Genomic DNA, 20,634 nt, shown 5'->3' with positions numbered 1-20,634 from the left:
ACGTGTACCCGCTGGGGTACACATACCATAGGTCGACAACCTAGGACTTATAAGATCCCAGCATGACAGGTCCATTGCTCTAAGGCCAAGGTCACAATGGTTGCCAGTAGCAACCAATCAGGTCGCTGCTTTCATTTACCAAAGTGACTTTGAAAAAAGGAAGCTGGAATCTGATTGGTTGCTATGGGCAACTGCTCCTCTTTTGCTTTGCACCAGTTTTCCTAAATCTCCCTCTATACTCACTAAAACCTGAAAATGATCTGCTCCCTTGTGTTTATTTAGTCAGTGTGAGGTATAAGTTGGTCCATGAAGATGACGTGTGACGATGGCGAGAAGTGATGGGTTTATATCTGTACAATTTCCAGTCTTACTGTATACAGTCCCGTCGCAGTGTTTATCTGACTCGTATAGAAGATTCCGCTAATTATCCATCTGTTTATATGAGTAACAGGTGACCTGTGTGATTCATCCTTCTGTCATGACACGGCTGGGCACGTTCATGAAAATTGGCGCAGACCATTTAGATACGGAGGACACCTCAAGTTTATATATTCTCAAGCAGTCAGTTTGATTTTCCTGGGGACACCTATGAAACGGTCGTCAACTTTCTAATATCCTTTTTGTCTCTGTTTCTCACCATTTTCAAGACCTCAGTTTGCTGTCATTGAATTGAAACATTTATAGTTTCTTTCTTGCCAGAGATTGAAAACCTGTCAAAGTTGCACGGCAGGTTATAATGCATCAGGCTGTCTTGACGCGCACCATTCTTGCGTGATTAGCGTTAGTAATTCCGTATTATCGCAATATTACTCTTCATTTTTCTACTTAATGTGACTAATCCTTTTTTTTTTTTATATTTTCCTATAGAGATGCTGGATACTTCTTTGGCCACAGTGAATTGCGCTGACTGGACAGATGTTTGCACTAAGGAAGAAATCACTAGCTTTCCCTCAGTGAAGATATACCAATCAGGGCAGGAGCCATTTCTGTACAAAGGCATGATGGGCACCGATGAACTGGCAAGATTTCTGATGTTGTGAGTTTCTATCTATCTATCTATCTATCTATCCACAGAAAAAAGCTGCCGCTACTGCTCCTATAGTCACCCAGCTTTCCAAGACTTCTGAATATCAAATCTGCCTATGTATCAAATTATACATCTTCACTTTCTATATCCCTACGACTAGGCAGATTAGCCATTCAGGAATCAAGGAAAGCTGGGTAACAACCTTTGTAAGAACAGTGATGGCAGTCATCTTTGTTTCCACCCAGCTTTCCCAGGAACAGATATAACGAAGAACCATCTGAACACTTTCCCCCCCATTTTCTAGGAAGACGTGAGCGTTAAATGTTCAAGTAAAAGAGTAAATGTATTCTGACAATGAAGTTGAGTCACATAAGAGATATGTCCTTTAATCCAATGATACAGAAATGTATCAGAGCACGATGCGTTGTAATGGGAGTCCGCTCCTCTCAGGACCTCACATCCTTATTTTATTATAGTTTTATTAAATGACAGACTTCCCCTAATTTGCTGCCAATTAAAGGAGGAAATCAATTACAGGCATTCGGAATTACGTGTCATTATAGACTCCTGCCTGGTTTATCAAGAGTAGTGCAGAGGAGAAGTGGAGCAGTTGCCTATAGCAGCCAATCAGATTTCAGCTTTTTTTTTCAAAGATCTTTTAGAAAATGAAAGCTGGCATCTGATTGGTTGCTATGGACAACTGCTCCACAAGCCTGTAACTCAAGATCAGTGCAGGATTAGTAATGTATGTACACAGTGACTCCACCAGCAGAATAGTGAGTGCAGCTCTGGAGTATATAACAGGATGTAACTCAGGATCAGTACAGGATAAGTAATGTAATGTATGTACACAGTGACTCCACCAGCAGAATAGTGAGTGCAGCTCTGGAGTATAATACAGGATGTAACTCAGGATCAGTACAGGATAAGTAATGTAATGTATGTACACAGTGACTCCACCAGCAGAATAGTGAGTGCAGCTCTGGAGTATAATACAGGATGTAACTCAGGATCAGTATAAGATAAGTAATGTAATATATGTACACAGTGACTCCACCAGCAGAATAGTGAGTGCAGCTCTGGAGTATATAACAGGATGTAACTCAGGATCAGTACAGGATAAGTAATGTAATGTATGTACACAGTGACTCCACCAGCAGAATAGTGAGTGCAGCTCTGGAGTATAATACAGGATGTAACTCAGGATCAGTATAAGATAAGTAATGTAATATATGTACACAGTGACTCCACCAGCAGAATAGTGAGTGCAGCTCTGGAGTATATAACAGGATGTAACTCAGGATCAGTACAGGATAAGTAATGTAATGTATGTACACAGTGACCCCACCAGCAGAATAGTGAGTGCAGCTCTGGAGTATAATACAGGATGTAACTCAGGATCAGTACAGGATAAGTAATGTAATATATGTACACAGTGACTCCACCAGCAGAATAGTGAGTGCAGCTCTGGAGTATAATACAGCATGTAACTCAGGATCAGTACAGGATAAGTAATGTAATATATGTACACAGTGACTCCACCAGCAGAATAGTGAGTGCAGCTCTGGAGTATATAACAGGATGTAACTCAGGATCAGTACAGGATAAGTAATGTAATGTATGTACACAGTGACTCCACCAGCAGAATAGTGAGTGCAGCTCTGGAGTATAATACAGGATGTAACTCAGGATCAGTACAGGATAAGTAATGTAATGTATGTACACAGTGACTCCACCAGCAGAATAGTGAGTGCAGCTCTGGAGTATAATACAGGATGTAACTCAGGATCAGTATAAGATAAGTAATGTAATATATGTACACAGTGACTCCACCAGCAGAATAGTGAGTGCAGCTCTGGAGTATATAACAGGATGTAACTCAGGATCAGTACAGGATAAGTAATGTAATGTATGTACACAGTGACTCCACTAGCAGAATAGTGAGTGCAGCTCTGGAGTATAATACAGGATGTAACTCGGGATCAGTAAAGGATAAGTAATGTAATGTATGTACACAGTGACTCCACCAGCAGAATAGTGAGTGCAGCTCTGGAGTATAATACAGCATGTAACTCAGGATCAGTACAGGATAAGTAATGTAATATATGTACACAGTGACTCCTCCAGCAGAATAGTGAGTGCAGCTCTGGAGTATAATACAGGATGTAACTCAGGATCAGTACAGGATAAATTATATAATGTATTTACAAAGTTACTCTGTTCTTCATGTAGATTAATAATATATGTAACTTGTAAAATTGTGTTCAAAGGTAGATATACCCCTGACCGTATTTCTGCCCAGTGTGTCTGGCTTTCATGTCGGTATCCCTGTCTTGTTACTACAGCTGCTGGGCCATTAAGTATGGATTTTTTCTCTAGGTTTACACTGGATTGTCCTCAGCAGTTACAGACAGTGGAAGAAGCAGAAGATTATATAAGTGGGACAACGCACAAATCATTACTGCCCTATCATGACATAGCAATACTAGGATTATTCACCCCTAATATGAAAGAAGGTACTGGAGCAAGGAGAGGATGAGCGGCAATAATTGTTTGGCCTCTGTCCATATGTCCGACTAGAGCATATGGACAATACAGAGGGGTTTGCGCACTTGGCAACCTCCTCTATTAGCAAGAGTGACTCATTTATTTAAAGGCTATGTACACCTTTGAACCCAATTTTTTTTTTTTATAAATCAATGTTTGAAGTGATTTCCAACAACTTTTAAATTGACTTTGATTAAACTTTTGTTTTACTTTTTAAGATACATGAACTTAAAGGGGTTGTCCACCTTTGAAAAACAATTGGGCAATACATTATACATATGTAATGAAGTATCTTTGTAATATACTTACCGTTTCAAAGGTGTAGATGTCTTCTTCTGCGGCGGAGTAGTGTCACGTGACTCTGCCAGCAGCGTAAATCTTCTCTTCCGCTGTTCTTCTTTATTCTGTTCTTCCGGACGAGCTCTTCTTCCGGTCTCCTGCTCGAACGGTGAGTCATCTGTGACGTCCCTGTCGTGGGCTCTTCCGATCTACTTCTTCGTTAACTTGCGCCTACGCGTTTCAAATTTTTCACCAATTTTTCACAATCACGCATGCGCAGTAAAAATCAAATGTATTACGCCTGTTCATTAACAGTTGATTTATTGCCCCTGCGCAGTAAAATCTAATTTATTTCGCCTGCAAAACAGATCTATTGCTTTGAATGCGCAGGCGCAATACATTTTATTTTTACTGCGCATGCGTGATTGTGAAAAAAAAATTGAAACGCGCAAGTTCATGAAGAAGTCGATCGGAAGAGCCCACGACAGGGACGTCACAAATGACGCACTGTTCGAGCAGAATACCGGAAGAGGAGCTTGTCCGGAAATACAAAATGAAGAACAGCGGAAGAGAAGATTTACGATGCTGGCAGAGTCACGTGACTCTACTCCACGGCAGTAGAAGACATCTACACCTTTGAAACGGTAAGTATATTTCAAAGATACTTCATTACATATGTATAATGTATTGCATAATTGTTTTTCAAAGGTGGACAACCCCTTTAAATGTGATCGTTCTTAGTTGGATCCTGCGTGTCCGAGACAGACAGAACCAGCTTTCTGCTGAGCCCGTCAGTTCAGCTTCTGTGCATACAGGATATATAGAAGCTGTATCTTAAATAGTAAAAAAAATAAAAGTTAATTTAAAAGTTGTTGGAAATCACTTAAAACATTGATAGATTAAAAAAAATTGGGTTCAAAGGAGTACATATCCTTTAATGTGTCAGACCAGTTATACTCTCCCGTCTGAACTAACATCGGGCATGAAGAGACGCTCCTGCATGGCGGGCGGTACTGTTGCCGTGGCAACTGCACGACACTCCAAAGATTATTGTGCACAAGTCCAATTAACTGGAATTGGATCCGTGCACGACACTCTCCGGTTGTGGCACAGTTGCCACGGCAACAGTAGCGCCCACCATGCAGGAGCGTCTCTTCATGCCCGATGTTAGTTGAGACGGGAGAGTATAACTGGACTGATACTTTAAATGGATATTATATAATACTACATTTCCCCTGCAGTGAAAGTGGTTATCCAGTTGGGATTATTTTACAGACTATAGTCCAGCAAGTCCGATCTACTCTATAATCCTTATACTAGCGACAGAAAGTGACACTGGTCTCCAATGGCGTAATACCGCAATGGTACCACTGGGTATAAACAATGGGTTTATTATACTCACAAACATAAGCCGTTTGGCGAAACTCGAGTCGGGACACAAATTGGACCTCAGCGTTCGGTTGTTTGATTCAATCTGATGTGCCCGGTTATGTTTGTGAGTAGAATATCACCATTTACTTACAGCAAGCAACACAAGCAAACACAAAGTACAGTCTATTAGCGGGTATGTTCACACAGCTTATTTTCAGGCTTATGTAAAAGGCTCGTACTACGCTCCCGAATACACTTGAAATAATTCTGCAAACCGTTTCCCATTGATTTCAATTGGAAATACACTGTTGTTCACATGAGGCTTATTTTTACACTGCTGAATTGAAAAAAAAAAGCCTTGTAAAAAGAAGTAGAATGTCACCTCTTGAGGCGTTTTTGGAGCTGATTTTCCATTGGCACTATGAAAATCGCCTAAAAAAAAATGGCTTAAAAAAAGCTTCAAATTAAAGAAAAAAAATCTTCATTTTCATCTTCAAAATCGCCGTGAAATCAAAGGCTGTTTTCGATTGAATTTACAGCCACTTTTTGTACATGTAAACGTACCCAGAAAGTTGCAAATCATTTTACCTGTCCATAGATACAGCCCTTATTATATGTAAGTATTTTTGTTCTATACAGATGTACTATAATCGCTATACATTTTTTATTTACTTTTATCTGGAGCAGCTGAAGATTTTGTCAGTGCCGTAAAAAACCTAAGAGGTTTCGCAGTAGCGGGAATTTACACCGGAGAAGCCTCGTCTGCCTTGTGAGTCCATTTTTTTGTAATATTGATCTATTATTTTTATCAACGATTGAGAGAAAATTATGGCCCCCAATGGAAATCTACAAGAGGTACCGGACATTTATAAATATAACGGCACATAATTCCCAAATAATTTTCCGTATACAATTCTAAAAAAAATACTTCCATACAGTTTCCACATAATACTGCCATACACACCAATAATAATACTGTCATAAAGTGCTCCAATAATACTGCCATAAAGTTCTCAAATAATACTGCCATAAAGTGCTCCAATAATACTGCCATAAAGTGCTCAAATAATACTGTCATAAAGTGCTCCAATAATACTGCCATAATGTTCTCCAATAATACTGCCATAAAGTGCTCCACTAATACATTCATAAAGTGCTCCAATAATACTGCCATAAAGTTCTCAAATAATACTGCCATAAAGTTCTCAAATAATACTGCCATAAAGTGCTCCAATAATACTGTCATAAAGTGCTCCAATAATATTGTCATAAAGTGCTCCAATAATACTGTCATAAAGTGCTCCAATAATACTGTCATAAAGTGCTCCAATAATACTGTCATAAAGTGCTCCAATAATACTGCCATAATGTTCTCCAATAATACTGCCATAATGTTCTCCAATAATACTGCCATAAAGTGCTCCAATAATACTGCCATAAAGTGCTCCAATAATACTGCCATAAAGTGCTCCACTAATACATTTATAAAGTGCTCCAAAAATACTGCCATAAAGTGCTCCAATAATACTGCCATAAAGTGCTCCAATAATACTGCCATAAAGTGCTCCACTAATACATTCATAAAGTGCTCCAATAATACTGCCATAAAGTGCTCCAATAATACTGTCATAAAGTGCTCCAATGATACTGTCATAAAGTGCTTCAATATTACTGCCAATAAAGTGCTCCAATAATACTGCCATAAAGTGCTCCAATAATACTGCCATAAAGTGCTCCACTAATACATTCATAAAGTGCTCCAATAATACTGTCATAAAGTTCTCCAATATTACTGCCAATAAAGTGCTCCAATAATACTGCCATAAAGTGCTCCACTAATACATTCATAAAGTGCTCCAATAATACTGCCATAAAGTGCTCCAATAATACTGCCATAAAGTGCTCCAATAATACTGCCATAAAGTGCTCCACTAATACATTCATAAAGTGCTCCAATAATACTGTCATAAAGTGCTCCAATAATACTGCCATAAAATGCTCCACTAATACATTCATAAAGTGCTCCAATAATACTGCCATAAAGTGCTCCAATAATACTGCCATATTGCCTACACAGTATTGCTACATAAACCACTCAATACTGCTATGCATAACCCACTTATGACTTTGATAGACAGTACCTATATAATACTGCTCTATAGCGCCCACATAGTACTCCCATATAGTGCACACATAGTACCCTCATACTGAGTCAAAATTATTTTGATGTATAATGTTCACATAAAATACCTAAATAATATTCCAATTACCCACCTTGCCGCCCGTGCCAACCCTGACAATCTTGCATTTAGCCCTACTTTGTACCTCATTGGTACCCCATACACATTTTGTCCTGCCACAACTGACTCATGCCAGGTTGAGTTTCATGAGATGATAATTAAGGATCCATTATATGGGGGGAAACAGAAGTATCCGGAAAAATCCCACATGATAAAGCGGAGAAATGATGAGAGTTACAAGTCGTATGAAGTTGCACTAAGCCTTCCCCTAAGCCATAAAAAGTGGTGGTTTTATTGCAAACCTCGTACCCCCAGGAGGTCTGATAACATCTAGTCCTGCAGTACAAGAAACGGATGTTATGAGTCCAGAACCGACCAAAACAGAAAACCCATTACAGACGGAGAATGACTCTAACACCGTGGCGGGGCCCCTTTATGGAACGTCCTTTGAAGTTTGACTGATCGCAGTGGAAGCATTTTGTGGTCTTAGTGATCGCCTTATTATTTGGTTTCCTTCAAGAATACAGGAATAACAAATTAAGTAAAAGATTCCTCATTTCATGGAATTATTTCTTTTACCCGCTGCCAAAAGTTGGTTAACATTGATTAATGCGGAAAGGGGTTGAGCAAACATTTATAGCATGACAAGATCTGCAGCAGCTCTACCATATGGCTTTCTTGCATCCTCCTGACCCCAGATCACAGTATAATTTAGGAGTCTGGTTCCTCTAAATGACAGTTTCAAAGTCTGAATTCCCCAGGCTACACAAATAGGAAAATCTGGGAAATATGGATGGAAGCGCGGACGTCCGATGTGGGAGCTGCTGCCTCTATGTATGTCGTGCAATATTAGGCTGTGTTATATATGGCTGAAAATACGGAGCTGTTTTTAAGGGAAAACAGCCCCTGATTTTCAGAAGTTTTTTTTAAGCAACTTGCGTTTTTCACGGCCATTTTTGGAGCTGTTTTTCTATTGAGTCAATGAAAAACGGCTCCAAAAACAGCTCAAGAAGTGACATGCACTTCTTTTTACGGGGCGTCTTTTTACGCGCCGTTATTTGAAAATAAGGCGTAAAATAACGCCCCTTCGGAACAGAACGCCGTATTTCCCTTTGAAATCAATGGGCAGATGCTTGTAGGCGTTCCGCTTCCGATTTTTCAGCTGTTTTTTCGGGACGTTTACGGCTGTGCTATGCGTGGAAATCACTCGCAGCACACCGACCCATTGATTTCTATGGGGCCATTCACACATGCAGGAGTTTTCACGCAGCAAGAGTCCATTGCGTGAAACTCACTGCATGTACTATATTGGTGCGTTTTGACGCACCTACGCGCCCATTGAAATCAATGGGTGCGTGAAAACCAGAAACCGCACACGGAGGCGCATCAATTCCTTTGAAAAAAAAAAAAAAGAAGTGCTTTGCGAGTGCGTGAAAAACTCATGCCACTCACAAAGCACACTGATGCGTACCGCAAACCACACGGACAGATATTTGTGCGTTTTTTACGCGCGTAAATCTGTCACGCTTGTGTGAATGTATCCTAAGGCTTTATTCACACAAGCGTATCCCGCGTCTGTGTTACGCGCGTTAAAACAACGGACGTCACGCGGAACTATGCAATTCAATAAGGCCATTCAGACATTCAGTGTTTTTCACGCAACAGTTGCTAAAGAAATGATGAGAAAACCAAACCACCTCCTTCCGTTTTTTTTGCTGACGTAAAAAACGCGTGACATACGCGTGTAAGAAATGCAGACGTGCACCGTACACGGATGTCACACGGAACCGCAACACAAGAAAAACGCTGCGCAAAACGGACACGTTCGTGTGAATAAGGCCTTACGCGCGTTAAGACAATGGACGTCACATGGACCTATGCAATTCAACGGGTCCATTCAGACATTCAGTGTTTTTCGCGCAGCGTTTGTCCGTTTCTTGTGCGTAGTTTGCACATCACACACCCATTGAAGTCAAGGGGTGCGTTGAAAATCACGGACAGCACACAGAAGCAATACTTACCTATCCTTGCCCCCAGCGATCCAGCGCTGTCGTTCTGGCGGCAGTCCTGGTGCCCAATCAGAGGGCTCTGCGGGGCTCAGTGGCCATATGTTGTATTTCTGGCATTATACCAGAATCCGATTAGTCGCCAGAGAGCCCCGCTGAGCCCTTTGATTGGCTGCAGCAGTAACATGCTACGTGCGTGTAAACAACAACCGGGACTGCCGCCGGAGCGATGGCGCTGTATCGCTGGGGGCAAGGATAGGTAAGTATTGCTTTTTTGTTTTATTTCATTTGTAGCCCATAAGAAAAAAATTCATTTCCCGGACAAACCCGTTAAGGAAATGGGGATAATAAATATATCTTTATCATTTGCAAGAGTCATGAACAGGGGCGCTGAGGTGAAGAGTGTAGGGACCGAGCACATAAAGGGGGGGATGAAGAGGGGAGAATATTTTTCATTCATTTACAGTTTTTTTTGCCACGTTTTTTTCCTGCGATTTTACCGCACATTTTGTCGAGTGTTTTTTTTTCTGTCAATTAAAAAAAAAAAGTGTCAGGAGCGTTAAAACTTTTACGGAAGACGACCCTCCCAACTTCCCCTGTAGTCATAGCAGACGACCCCCTCACTTCCCCAGTAGTCACAGTAGGCGACGTTCCGACTTCCAGTAGTCACTGTAGTCATAGCTGGCACTTCCTCACTACCCCAGTAGTCACCAGAGCCACCGCTCACAGCAAGCGGAGATCTTGAAAATGGAAAGTTAAAGAACTTTAGCAACGATCTTCCTTTTTGTGAATCCTGTCTACATCACAAGCAGTTTAATTTTATTCTATCTCATTCTGTCCGGCGTCATTATCTCATATGAATTATCGGTGATGTAACATTGTATTCTCCTTCCTTTAGGGCACAGCTGTATGGCGCGCTTCCCCCCGCTGTCCTGTTCTTCAAGCGCTCCTTACAGAAAGTCAACGTCGTCTCCATCCACAACACTCCCGCAGATGAAATCCTTCCACTTCTAACACAGGAACTTCTTGGAGAGTTTGTGAGTGTTATGCATTTAATAAGATATGTTTCCAGTGATCAAAAATAGCAGAAATATAATTACAGCCCGCACGTGAGCCCCTCCCCCGCACAGTGTATAGAATAGCTGGATTTCACTCCTCTTATCTTTTTTTTTTCCTCACATCATGACGCAGCCCTTGTCACATGCAACCGCGTCCTCACTGATATAATCACTTAGAGTGGACAGATCAGCACAATTTTCTTCTGAAATACTCTGTGCTGCTGGAGAACACAGCATCTTCTGCTTTCAGTCTGTGACCTCTCAGTTGTCTGTAGTTCCTCCTCATAAAGTCCTGTCCTCTCATATATGAGGTCAGGTTCCCTCCACAAAATATACACATTTTTTTTCTAAAATACTCTGTGCTGCTGGACCATTGTGCAGTGACACTTGTAAAATGGGCAAACGCCTGTCCTGAAATTCTCTGCGCTTCTAGGATACTGTGCCCATTCAATATGAGGTTCTGACTCCCACAGGATTAAACACCGTTTTCCCCTGAAATACTCTGTACTGCTTTTTCACAAAATAGTCTATCATCTCTTACTCGTCTTTTTTCCTCTCCTTACATCATGCCCTTATTACTTGCAGTCCTGGGCTCACTAACATGGCATGAGTGGACCAGTCACTGCCTCCCACAAGCTCAGCTCACTACTACCCTGAAATACCCTGTACTATGGGGGGGACTCTGGTCCTTCCAGTAGGAAACGCGGTCTGTGTCCTCACGCATGTCTCAGTTCATGATGCTACCCCATCTATGACAACCCCGTCCTTTTTAAATGAATCACGAGTGAACAGGTCACTCTCCTGAAATACTTTGTGCTGCTTTCTGCTTGTTTTTCTGTTACACATAGACAAATTGGAGAGGAATACTGATAATTATAAGACCCCAGACTAACATATGATAAGGTACGATGCCGATGATAATGGTTTTCTCCTAGAATGCTTTTGGCCAGAATATTTTTCCGTTCCAGAGTCCATCACTAAGCAGCTGTTAAATTACATTCATCTCTTTGTAAATTAGTCTTAAAAAATAATAAGCTCTAAAACTAATTTTAAAATATTGACCCGCGCCGTGACCGCTTCCCATAATCCGCGTCTTCCAGTAATGGATCTTGTAATTGATGTCATATTTTCACCTTTGGGACCCGATAATTATCCCGCCCCAGCCGTAATGTAGAACTGCGTATACAGGGAGGATATTTCCATCACTGGCGCACTTCACATACACAACTCTGCCAAGGGCTTCATTAGGGGAGGTAATTATGGCGCTCTGATCCTCAATGGGGACATCTCCATATTCCTATATTATTACCAGTCACTTACATTCTGTTTGTCCCAAGCCGAGCAGTACATCACGCAGCAATGGCTTTTAATGGTTATCTTTAATTTTTTTGCTAATTTTTCCAATTACAAACACGACTTTTTGTAAAATTTTGACTATTACAACATTTGCATTGATGTGTATGTATATAATTGTTGGAGATTATAAGGTATGTCAATGGGATCAGTATTACAGGTGCATTCTGACATCATAGAGCACCCATTATACCTATACCCAATGTGTAACCAGGCAGTGGAACATGTTTAAGGGGGTGTCTGGTTTCAAAAACCTACTTTTATATACCCTATTAGGGAATTCTGAGTTAGTAGAGGGGGATCCTCTGTTCAGAATCCTCATCTCTTGGCCAGAGTACTTATAAAGAGCGTCTCTCGCCCTGGGGGACCTGACCTGTCCTGTATTACACAGACAACGCATTGATATGAATGGGCACTCTGTAATACTTCATTGTCCCTGTGGAGGCGCTGCAGGGAAATTGAACACTTACTGTCAGGTTTCCCCACAGATTACAGCTGATCACGGGGGGTCCCAGTAGGGGGATACTTTATGATCTGCTTATTGTCAAGTGACCCTTCTAACAAGTATGGATTGTCCAAAGCGGAGAACACCCTGAAAGTGGTCATACAGGTGGCTCCCAGCGCAATGATGAACATCACTAAACTGTGGCCCTAACTGTGCCCATAGTGAAAAAACTTCCCAAGTCAGCGATTGGCCAGTGCAGTCATGTGACATGACCTCATTATGGAGGACATGTCGTCTCATCAGAATCAAAACACCAAAGGACTTGTATCTCTTACAGAGAACCAGTAGCCGGAGCCCCACCGATATACCTATCCTGTGGAGAAAAAAAATTGCATGTGACTTGAAAATATTGCAGAATGGGTAATAATAGAAATCTCATACAACTGTGAGTGGCATACCATTTTAAGTCTTCTAATACTGAAAGGGGTTATTCTCATTCGACAATCCATTTTTGTTAGAAGGGTTCCCTAATGATTAGCTGATCACAAGATGTCCAGCTGCTGGGACACCCAGCAATCAGCGGCAATCTGTCCAGTTTCCCTGCAGCATCGCCACAGGTGAAATTAAGTATGACACAGGTCATATTGAAACCAGCGGCTGCCGGGGTAATGCATGGACATTCCGGGTCCTCCAGAGCGAGAGACACTCTTTGCAGTTGCTTTGGCTAATGATAGATGAGGGAATGCAGGTCATGCCGATTAACAGTTTTTGCTGCAATCAGAACTACATCGCTTCACAGGGAGATTCATTCTAATCCTTGCAGATATGTAGTGTATACCCCTTTAACAACCTGCAGCCCGAATACCAGAGTGCCGATCGGATAGGATCGGTCTTGATCTTGAGTTTTTTATTTCCCTCAACTACCATAGCTTTATTTTGACAAGAAATAAATAGTTAATACTGGCCAGGCTTTGTATTCAAGCTCATACCAAGTCCAACAGAGCTTCACTTCTTGGTGTTTCTGCAGCCAGAGGTCACTGTGGAGTCACTCCCCGCCCTGCTGAAGCGCCAGAAGCCCCTGCTCATCCTCTTCTCCGATGGCGTCATTAGCTCCCACAACAAGAAACACATTTTGAGTTTGGTGAGAGGGATATACCTGGAGCAGTATATGACTTGCTGGTTAAATCTGTAAGTAACAGACAGGTAATGTTTATTTTTACTTGCATCATATTAATGGGGCCTCATATAGGGTACATTCATGAGTATGGAAGCCGCAACTCTACCGCTGCGGGGTAAATCATGCAAAAATGCTGCAAAAAATGCGTGCTAAATATGTACAAAAATATATATTTTAGAGAAGCAGCACACAGTTTTTATGGAAAACATGGAATTTTGTTGTCACCGATTCCATTGTACAGTGAAGTCGGTCATCGAATGGAATTATTCAGTCCGTTTATCATGTCCAACTGCTACAAATGCAAGGCAAGCGAGTGCGCTGACACGCGGTATTGAGCCCTGCACCTATGTTACTTCGACATGTTCAGAACAGGCCTTTGGATGTGACTGGTCATGATGGATCGCAATATATTCTATTGACTATGATGGCTAGAATAGCGCAGAAGGTCTAACAGAACAGTCTGAGTAAAAATGTTTAAAGCGTCTCTGTCACCACATTATAAGAGCCCTATCTTGTACATGATGTGATCGGCACTGTAAAGTAGATCACAGCAGTGTTTTTTATTTAGAAAAACGATCATTTTTGACGGAGTTATGACCTATTTTAGCTTTATGCTAATGAGTTTCTCAATGGACAACTGGGCGTGTTTTACTTTTTGACCAAGTGGGCGTTGTACAGAGGAGTGTATGACGCTGACCAATCAGTGACCAATTAGCAACATACACTTCTCTCCATTTATTTACACAGCAGATAGCGTACTTACTAGATCATTATGTGCAGCCTCATACACACACTATAACGTTACTCAAGTGTTCTGACAATGAATATACATTACCTCCAGCCAGGACGTGATGTGTATTCAGAATTCTGTCACTTCTGTAGCGTCTCTGTGATATTTACAGCAAGGCAAGCGTAATCTCGTTTTAAATGACAGGTTACATCGTAATCTCGCGAGATTACGCTTGCCTTGCTGTTGATATCATACAGACACTACAGAAGTGTCAGGATTCTGAATACACATCACGTCCTGGCTGGAGGTAATGTATATTCATTGTCAGGACACTGCAGTAACGTTATAGTGTGTTTATGTGGCTGCACATAGCGATATAGCTATATTGCTATCTGCAGTGTAAATGAATGGAGAGAGGTGATTGATCACTGATTGGTCAGCGTCATACACTCCTCTGTACAACGCCCACTTGGTCAAAAAGTAAAACACGCCCAGTTGTTCATTGAGAAACTCATTAGCATAAAGCTAATATAGGTCATAACTCCGTCAAAAATGATTGTTTTTCTAAATAAAAAACACTGCTGTAATCTACATTACAGCGCTGATCACATCATGTACAAGATAGGCCACTTATAATGTGGTGACAGAGACGCTTTAAATTCACTGAAACAAGCAAAGATCTTGAAAATGGACAGGTATAGAAAAAAAAGGGGTAATTTATTTATAAATGGCATGCGCCGTTGATTTTACTCCAGTGCAGTTTAATATGAAATGCCAGTCTTAAATGGGTTGTCCAGGTTGGGGGCTGTTTTTTATACTGATGACCTTTCCACAGGATAGGTCATCACTATATGATCGGTGGGTGTCTGACAACTGGACCCTGCATCGATCAGCTTTTCTGGCTGACTCCAGGTGCCGGAGGCTATGAGTGGTCAGTGCCGGAAGCAGGAGGCTCCGACCATTGTTTAGTGGCCGTGCTGGGTTACTGCAGCTCTGCTCATATTCACTTGAACAGCTGATCGGTTCGGGGTCTGGGTGTCGGACCCCAACCGATCATATATTGATGACCTATTCAGTGGATAGGTCATCAGTATAAAAATCAGCCCCTAACCTGAACAACTCCATTAACAAATCCCCTCCATAGTATATTAGAAAGTTGAAGATCTTTTTTTTTTTTTTTAGAAAATGATTAAAGGGCTATTAAGGCATATGGCCAACATAAAGGAGGCCCCCCGCTCGGGACCCCTCTCTATTAGCCAGCAAACCGCGGCTCCAGCTCTTGAGGACTCTATAAAAGTCTGAATGACAACACTGCACATGACAAATCATAAAGGGACGTGGTGTCATCAGAATCTCTCAGTAGTGCAGCCTCAGGCTTTGGGCCTGTAACTTCAATGAGTCTTAATTAAACCTAGAAGGAAGATATTAAAACACAGTTTTCACATTATTAATATACTCTAAAGCACTTTTATAATAACTTGAGATCGACTTATCTTTTTCTCTGTACACTTGGCCTGTTACCGTACATCCTGAATCCCAACACCTGCTCTCTGTTCACTTTCTTACAGAGAGAACACTCCGGCGGGGTATGTCGTGCTGAAGACGTATTTCAGTGTAATCCCACCTTTGCCTCAGCTTGTCCTGATTACTTTTGACTCACTAGGACAAGTCTTTGCTCTTCCCGTAGATGAGCAGATCAATGAAGTCAGTATCTTATATTGGCTGGAAATGATAAAAGCTGGAGAGGAAGTTCCCGTCTGTGAGTCACAATCATATAATGTTTGTCTATCTGAGTGTAGCGTTGTGTCGGTAGAGGGCATCCTGCATGCAGCGCAGTGGCCGGAAAACTGAATTATATGTTTGCACAAACCATTGAAATGAATGGAAATCCTAAGATGGGGAGTTTGCATTGATAGTTGGCGTGTGGGCTGTCATGTGGGCGTTCCAACCTCAGAGTAGTAGAGCCTTACCCTTGTCTAATAATCCAAGTAGGCACAGGAGTAACATACACTAGATGGACACGGAGAGGAAGGAGCAGGAAGGGTTTTTTCTTCTCGTAGCTTGTAAATCCCCAGCACACACCGCAGTGCGATACATATATTGTCTCCATTCCCTGACCCCAATGGAGCACAGATCTAATTTACCAGTTGCAAACACACACTAGAGCCAGTTTCATAGAAAATCAATTAGCCTATGAGTATGTTTTCGGAGTTTTATATTATTGTATGCATTATGCGTGACGAGTGACCAAAGACTGGTGCCCATAGCAATAAAATGGCTGCCAATGGTTGCAACTTCCTGTCCTCAGCTATAGTAGGAAGAGCAGCACTGGGGCACAAACTTCTGCTCTATAAAGTTAAAATCTGTGCAGACTGAAAGGGGGGGATGGTTACGTTTCCTTTTTTTTTTTTTTTTTCTAGTTCTTAGTCATAGCCATGTCTGGCTATAGTGATGTAAGGTGACAACCAATATGGCTGTTGTAACAGCTCTCTAAGTTGTTGTTTCCATTTTACAGAATGTCAAATCTGCTTAGTTATGCAGTGACATGGGATGTTTTTTTGGCAGATTTGCTATCTTGGAAAGCTAAGTGACAACCCCTGTAAGAGCTGGCAGCCATGTGTATTGTCACCCAACTTTCCCAGATAAAGATAGAAAAGCTGTAAAGAGTTTGTAACAACTCAACAGAAGAGGACGACTCATAAAAGTATATTTGCCCTTTAACCCCTTAACGATGAGCAACGGATAAATCCGCCACAAGCGAGTGCTAGTTCCCTCATCGTGACTGATATATGCGTCACTCAGATCTCGTGGGTACTGCCACAGTACCCCCACGATCAGCTGCAAGAGGATGGCTGTTATACACCGCTATGATCCTGCCGGGTCTGGAGATTACTCAGATCCTGGCAGTTTAACCCCTTAGATGCCGTGGTCAATAATGGGTTACCATGGCAACCAGTGGCCTAACAAAGACACCCAGATCTGCCATCAGTAACTGTCTGTTAGACCACTGCCTGTCAGTGATACACTATACTAAGAATTCCATAGCATTATCCAAGCAATCGAAAAATTGCTGCTTTGTTTCCTAGTGGAACAAAAAAAAAAAAGGTAAATGTAGTTTAATAAAGTTTAATAATACAAAAATTTGTAAAAATGGGTCACCGTAAAAAAAAAAACCTGCATATTAGGTACTACCGAAATCGTAACGACCCGTAGAACCAACATAATGTATAAGCTATACTATTCGGCGCATGTTATAAATAAAACGTGCTTTTTTTTTGTTTGTTTTTTTGCATTCCCCCATCAAAAAAATAAATAAAAGCTAATCAATAAGTATTATATACCCTAAAAGGATACCAATAAAAAATACAACTCATCCCACAAAAAATAAGCCCTCATATGGCTATATCGAGGGAAAAATAAACAAGTTATGGATCTCAGAATGGCGCATGGAATGTGAGGATGAAAAAAATAAATAAATAATGGTTTGGTTATTAAAGCGACCCTCCGGTCTCAGGACAAAATGATAAATGTGATGGGGTATATGGCGTAATATTACCGGGTGCCCTCCAGTTACCCCCCTCTGCCGTGGATACGCCCTTTTAGGGTACCCTCTGTGTTGTCTCAAAATGGCCACAGCGCTTCTCGAACTGATTCTAAGACACTCCCTCTGTTCACGGATTGGACAGAACTGCTCACATGAGCAGCTCTGGCCAATACGGGAACAGTGGGAGTGTCTCAGACTCATAGTCTTAGAAGCGCATCAGACATTTTGGGACAGCACAAAGGGGACTCTAAAACGGCGGATTAATGGCACAACCGGAGAGCACCAGATAATACTACTCCATATACTCATTCATATTTAAAATGCTGTCCTGGGTTTGGAGGGTCGCTTTAAGGACCAAACAGACCTGGTCGTTAAGGGGTTAAAAAAAACCATCTCACGCAAAACAGATACACTACGTTATGACTAGTGCAGGACCTTAAGGGGCGGAGCATGACACAGGGATTCTACCTTTGGTGTTCTTTGAATTCCTGTGTCATGCTCCGCCCCTTAAGGTCCTGCACTAGGCATAACATAGTGTATCAGTTTTGCCCCGGAGTGTAGCAGTGCTGGACTTGCGGTTGAGTATAACAGTTGCTCTGTGTGTATGAAGTGTTTATGGCACAGCTGTGCCTCCGCAGCTTTCTTCTGAGTACTTTGGTTTCCTTCCCTTAAACCTAATTATGTCTAATTAGCCATAGAGCCATTATTTCTGTCTACTCCAGATTTGTTAAAACAAAGGAAGTGCTGTAAATGCTGCGGAGATTTTACTGAAATAATTATTCTAAATAATTCATCAGCGTAGACAGCGATTCTTCTGGTATCAATGGAGCTTCATTTATGTCTCTGCTGCGTGCAGGGAATTGTTCACTGTGGATAAGGGTTTGTCTGTATGCAGCCATTCAAGTTGGAATTAAAGGGGTTTTCTAGGGTATAACATTGATGGCCTATCCCTAAAATTGACCATCAATGTGTGACGTGTGCCATGTCTGAGCCCTCAGAACCCCCTGAGATTCCTACCCTCTCAGTTGTAACAGACACAGCGCCATCCATGTAATTGTGGATATATCTGGTACTGCAGCTCAGCCCAATTGAAGTGAATGGAGCTTAGACGCTCAATGTTTTCATCGTTGTTGTCCTCTGGTGTGGACCAATATTTTTATTGTTGCTTTTACAGACTTTTTATCTAAAGATGATTGGGGGGCTCCACTTCCACACTATGATTTCCTTGCCATGATGGACGAGGCTGATCCAAACTTGGCTGCTCAGAAGATTCGGATACATATGAAAGTCGTCAGAAGTAAAAAGGCTGCACTGTCCACCAAAGACGGGGAGGAGAAGCAGCAAAGGACATCGACAAGCTTACGGGGAACTATTCCAAAGATCTTAGACAGCGAAGAAGAAACGGGCCAACATGAGGAGCTATGAACAAAGACCTGTAGAGGTCAACAAAGGCATCCAGTGTCCGTAAAACAGTCTTATTTGTCCATATAAGTCGATGTCCAGTTGGTAAAAATTACAGGTCACTATAGGTATTGCTTACCTTCTTTCTTCTTTGTTGGCTGCTTTTGAGCAGGTGCTCTGTCTCTCCACCATGCTTTACTCTGCAGCTTTGCTTGCTCACATTGGATTCTTTATATAAGTTTACCAGTATGTCAGTGATTATTAGACTATGCATCTAAGGTGAAGTCACTGTAAGGAAGCAAATACGCAATATCTATGGAGTAGTGATTTACATATAATTATTACACCACAAATGGATATCTGCTTTAGGCACCAACACGGTATAACTGTAGGATGTGCAGAGGTGGCATTTGCACCCGGGTCCTGGTGCCTGAGTGGGCCCAAAGGCCCCACTGCTGCATAAGAAGACACCAGTATTATGAATGGTACATGGTAGGTATGAGGCGGGGGGGGGGGGGGGGTAATAATAGATTTTGTATTGGGGTCCAGGAGCTTCACGTTACATCTCTACATCAACACAGAAACCGTTTTATACATTCAGGCAAAAGTGATGTTAGTTTGGACTTGTAACAAAAATGTCCCCATCCCAACATGGATTGTGCCTTTGCATCCTTAATAAATTTATTTTACCACATGGAATATTAGTGGATTTGTTCTTTTTATTTATTTTTTGTATGGATTGAGAGTTACACATCTACTGCCTGGAGCATTTTTAAGAGTGACAACCACCACCTTTTATCATATGGATTGTCATAGCCATTATCCTTTGTCATTGAAGTAAAATCCCAATCACATAGAGTGGTTAAGTGGGTTTTCCATGTCATAAATCACTCATTGGTGCCAGTCTGACTGCAGGGTCGTAAACCGGACCATTCTCAAGAAGATGAGGGTCCCCACCATCCTATTGACATGTCATAAGAAATACCTCTTTAAAGGGCACCTTGTCAACTCTCCTATATGGTGTAGTATAGAGGAGCTGTCAGCTCTCCTGTGTGGTGTAGTATAGAGGATCTGTCAGCTCTCCTGTGTGGTGTAGTATAGAGGATCTGTCAGCTCTCCTGTGTGGTGTAGTATAGAGGATCTGTCAGCTCTCCAGTGTGGTGTAGTATAGAGGCGCTGTCAGTTCTCCTGTGTGGTGTAGTATAGAGGAGCTGTCAGCTCTCCTGTGTGGTGTAGTATAGAGGAGCTGTCAGCTCTCCTGTGTGGTGTAGTATAGAGGAGCTGTCAGCTCTCCTGTGTGGTGTAGTATAGAGGAGCTGTCAGCTCTCCTGTGTGGTGTAGTATAGAGGATCTGCCAGCTCTCCTGTGTGGTGTAGTATAGAGGAGCTGTCAGTTCTCCTGTGTGGTGTAGTATAGAGGATCTGCCAGCTCTCCTGTGTGGTGTAGTATAGAGGAG

At 41.8% G+C, this 20,634-nt stretch overlaps 1 protein-coding gene across 3 annotated transcripts in view; it reads left to right on the top strand.

Annotated features, from left to right (window-relative positions):
• TXNDC16 (thioredoxin domain containing 16) overlaps positions 1–19,877 on the top strand; it is a 42,435-nt gene extending 22,558 nt beyond the window's left edge. The window contains exons 15-21 of one of the 3 annotated variants that reach the window (XM_075844126.1): positions 868–1,036; positions 3,407–3,543; positions 5,909–5,993; positions 10,369–10,507; positions 13,354–13,514; positions 15,802–15,992; positions 18,952–19,877. In XM_075844126.1, coding sequence (XP_075700241.1) covers positions 868–1,036; positions 3,407–3,543; positions 5,909–5,993; positions 10,369–10,507; positions 13,354–13,514; positions 15,802–15,992; positions 18,952–19,202 — 1,133 coding nt within the window. In that variant the 3' untranslated portion in view covers positions 19,203–19,877. Of the gene's footprint in view, positions 1–867; positions 1,037–3,406; positions 3,544–5,908; positions 5,994–10,368; positions 10,508–13,353; positions 13,530–15,801; positions 15,993–18,951 lie in introns of those variants that run through there. The other 2 variants (XM_075844127.1, XM_075844128.1) reach the window with 2 other exon arrangements.
• The last annotated feature ends 757 nt before the right edge of the window (positions 19,878–20,634 follow it).

Source organism: Rhinoderma darwinii, chromosome 12 (genome assembly GCF_050947455.1).
Source record: "Rhinoderma darwinii isolate aRhiDar2 chromosome 12, aRhiDar2.hap1, whole genome shotgun sequence".
NCBI lineage: Eukaryota > Metazoa > Chordata > Amphibia > Anura > Rhinodermatidae > Rhinoderma > Rhinoderma darwinii.
Note: the sequence above shows the minus strand (reverse complement) of the source record. Positions and strands in the feature narration are given on the sequence as shown.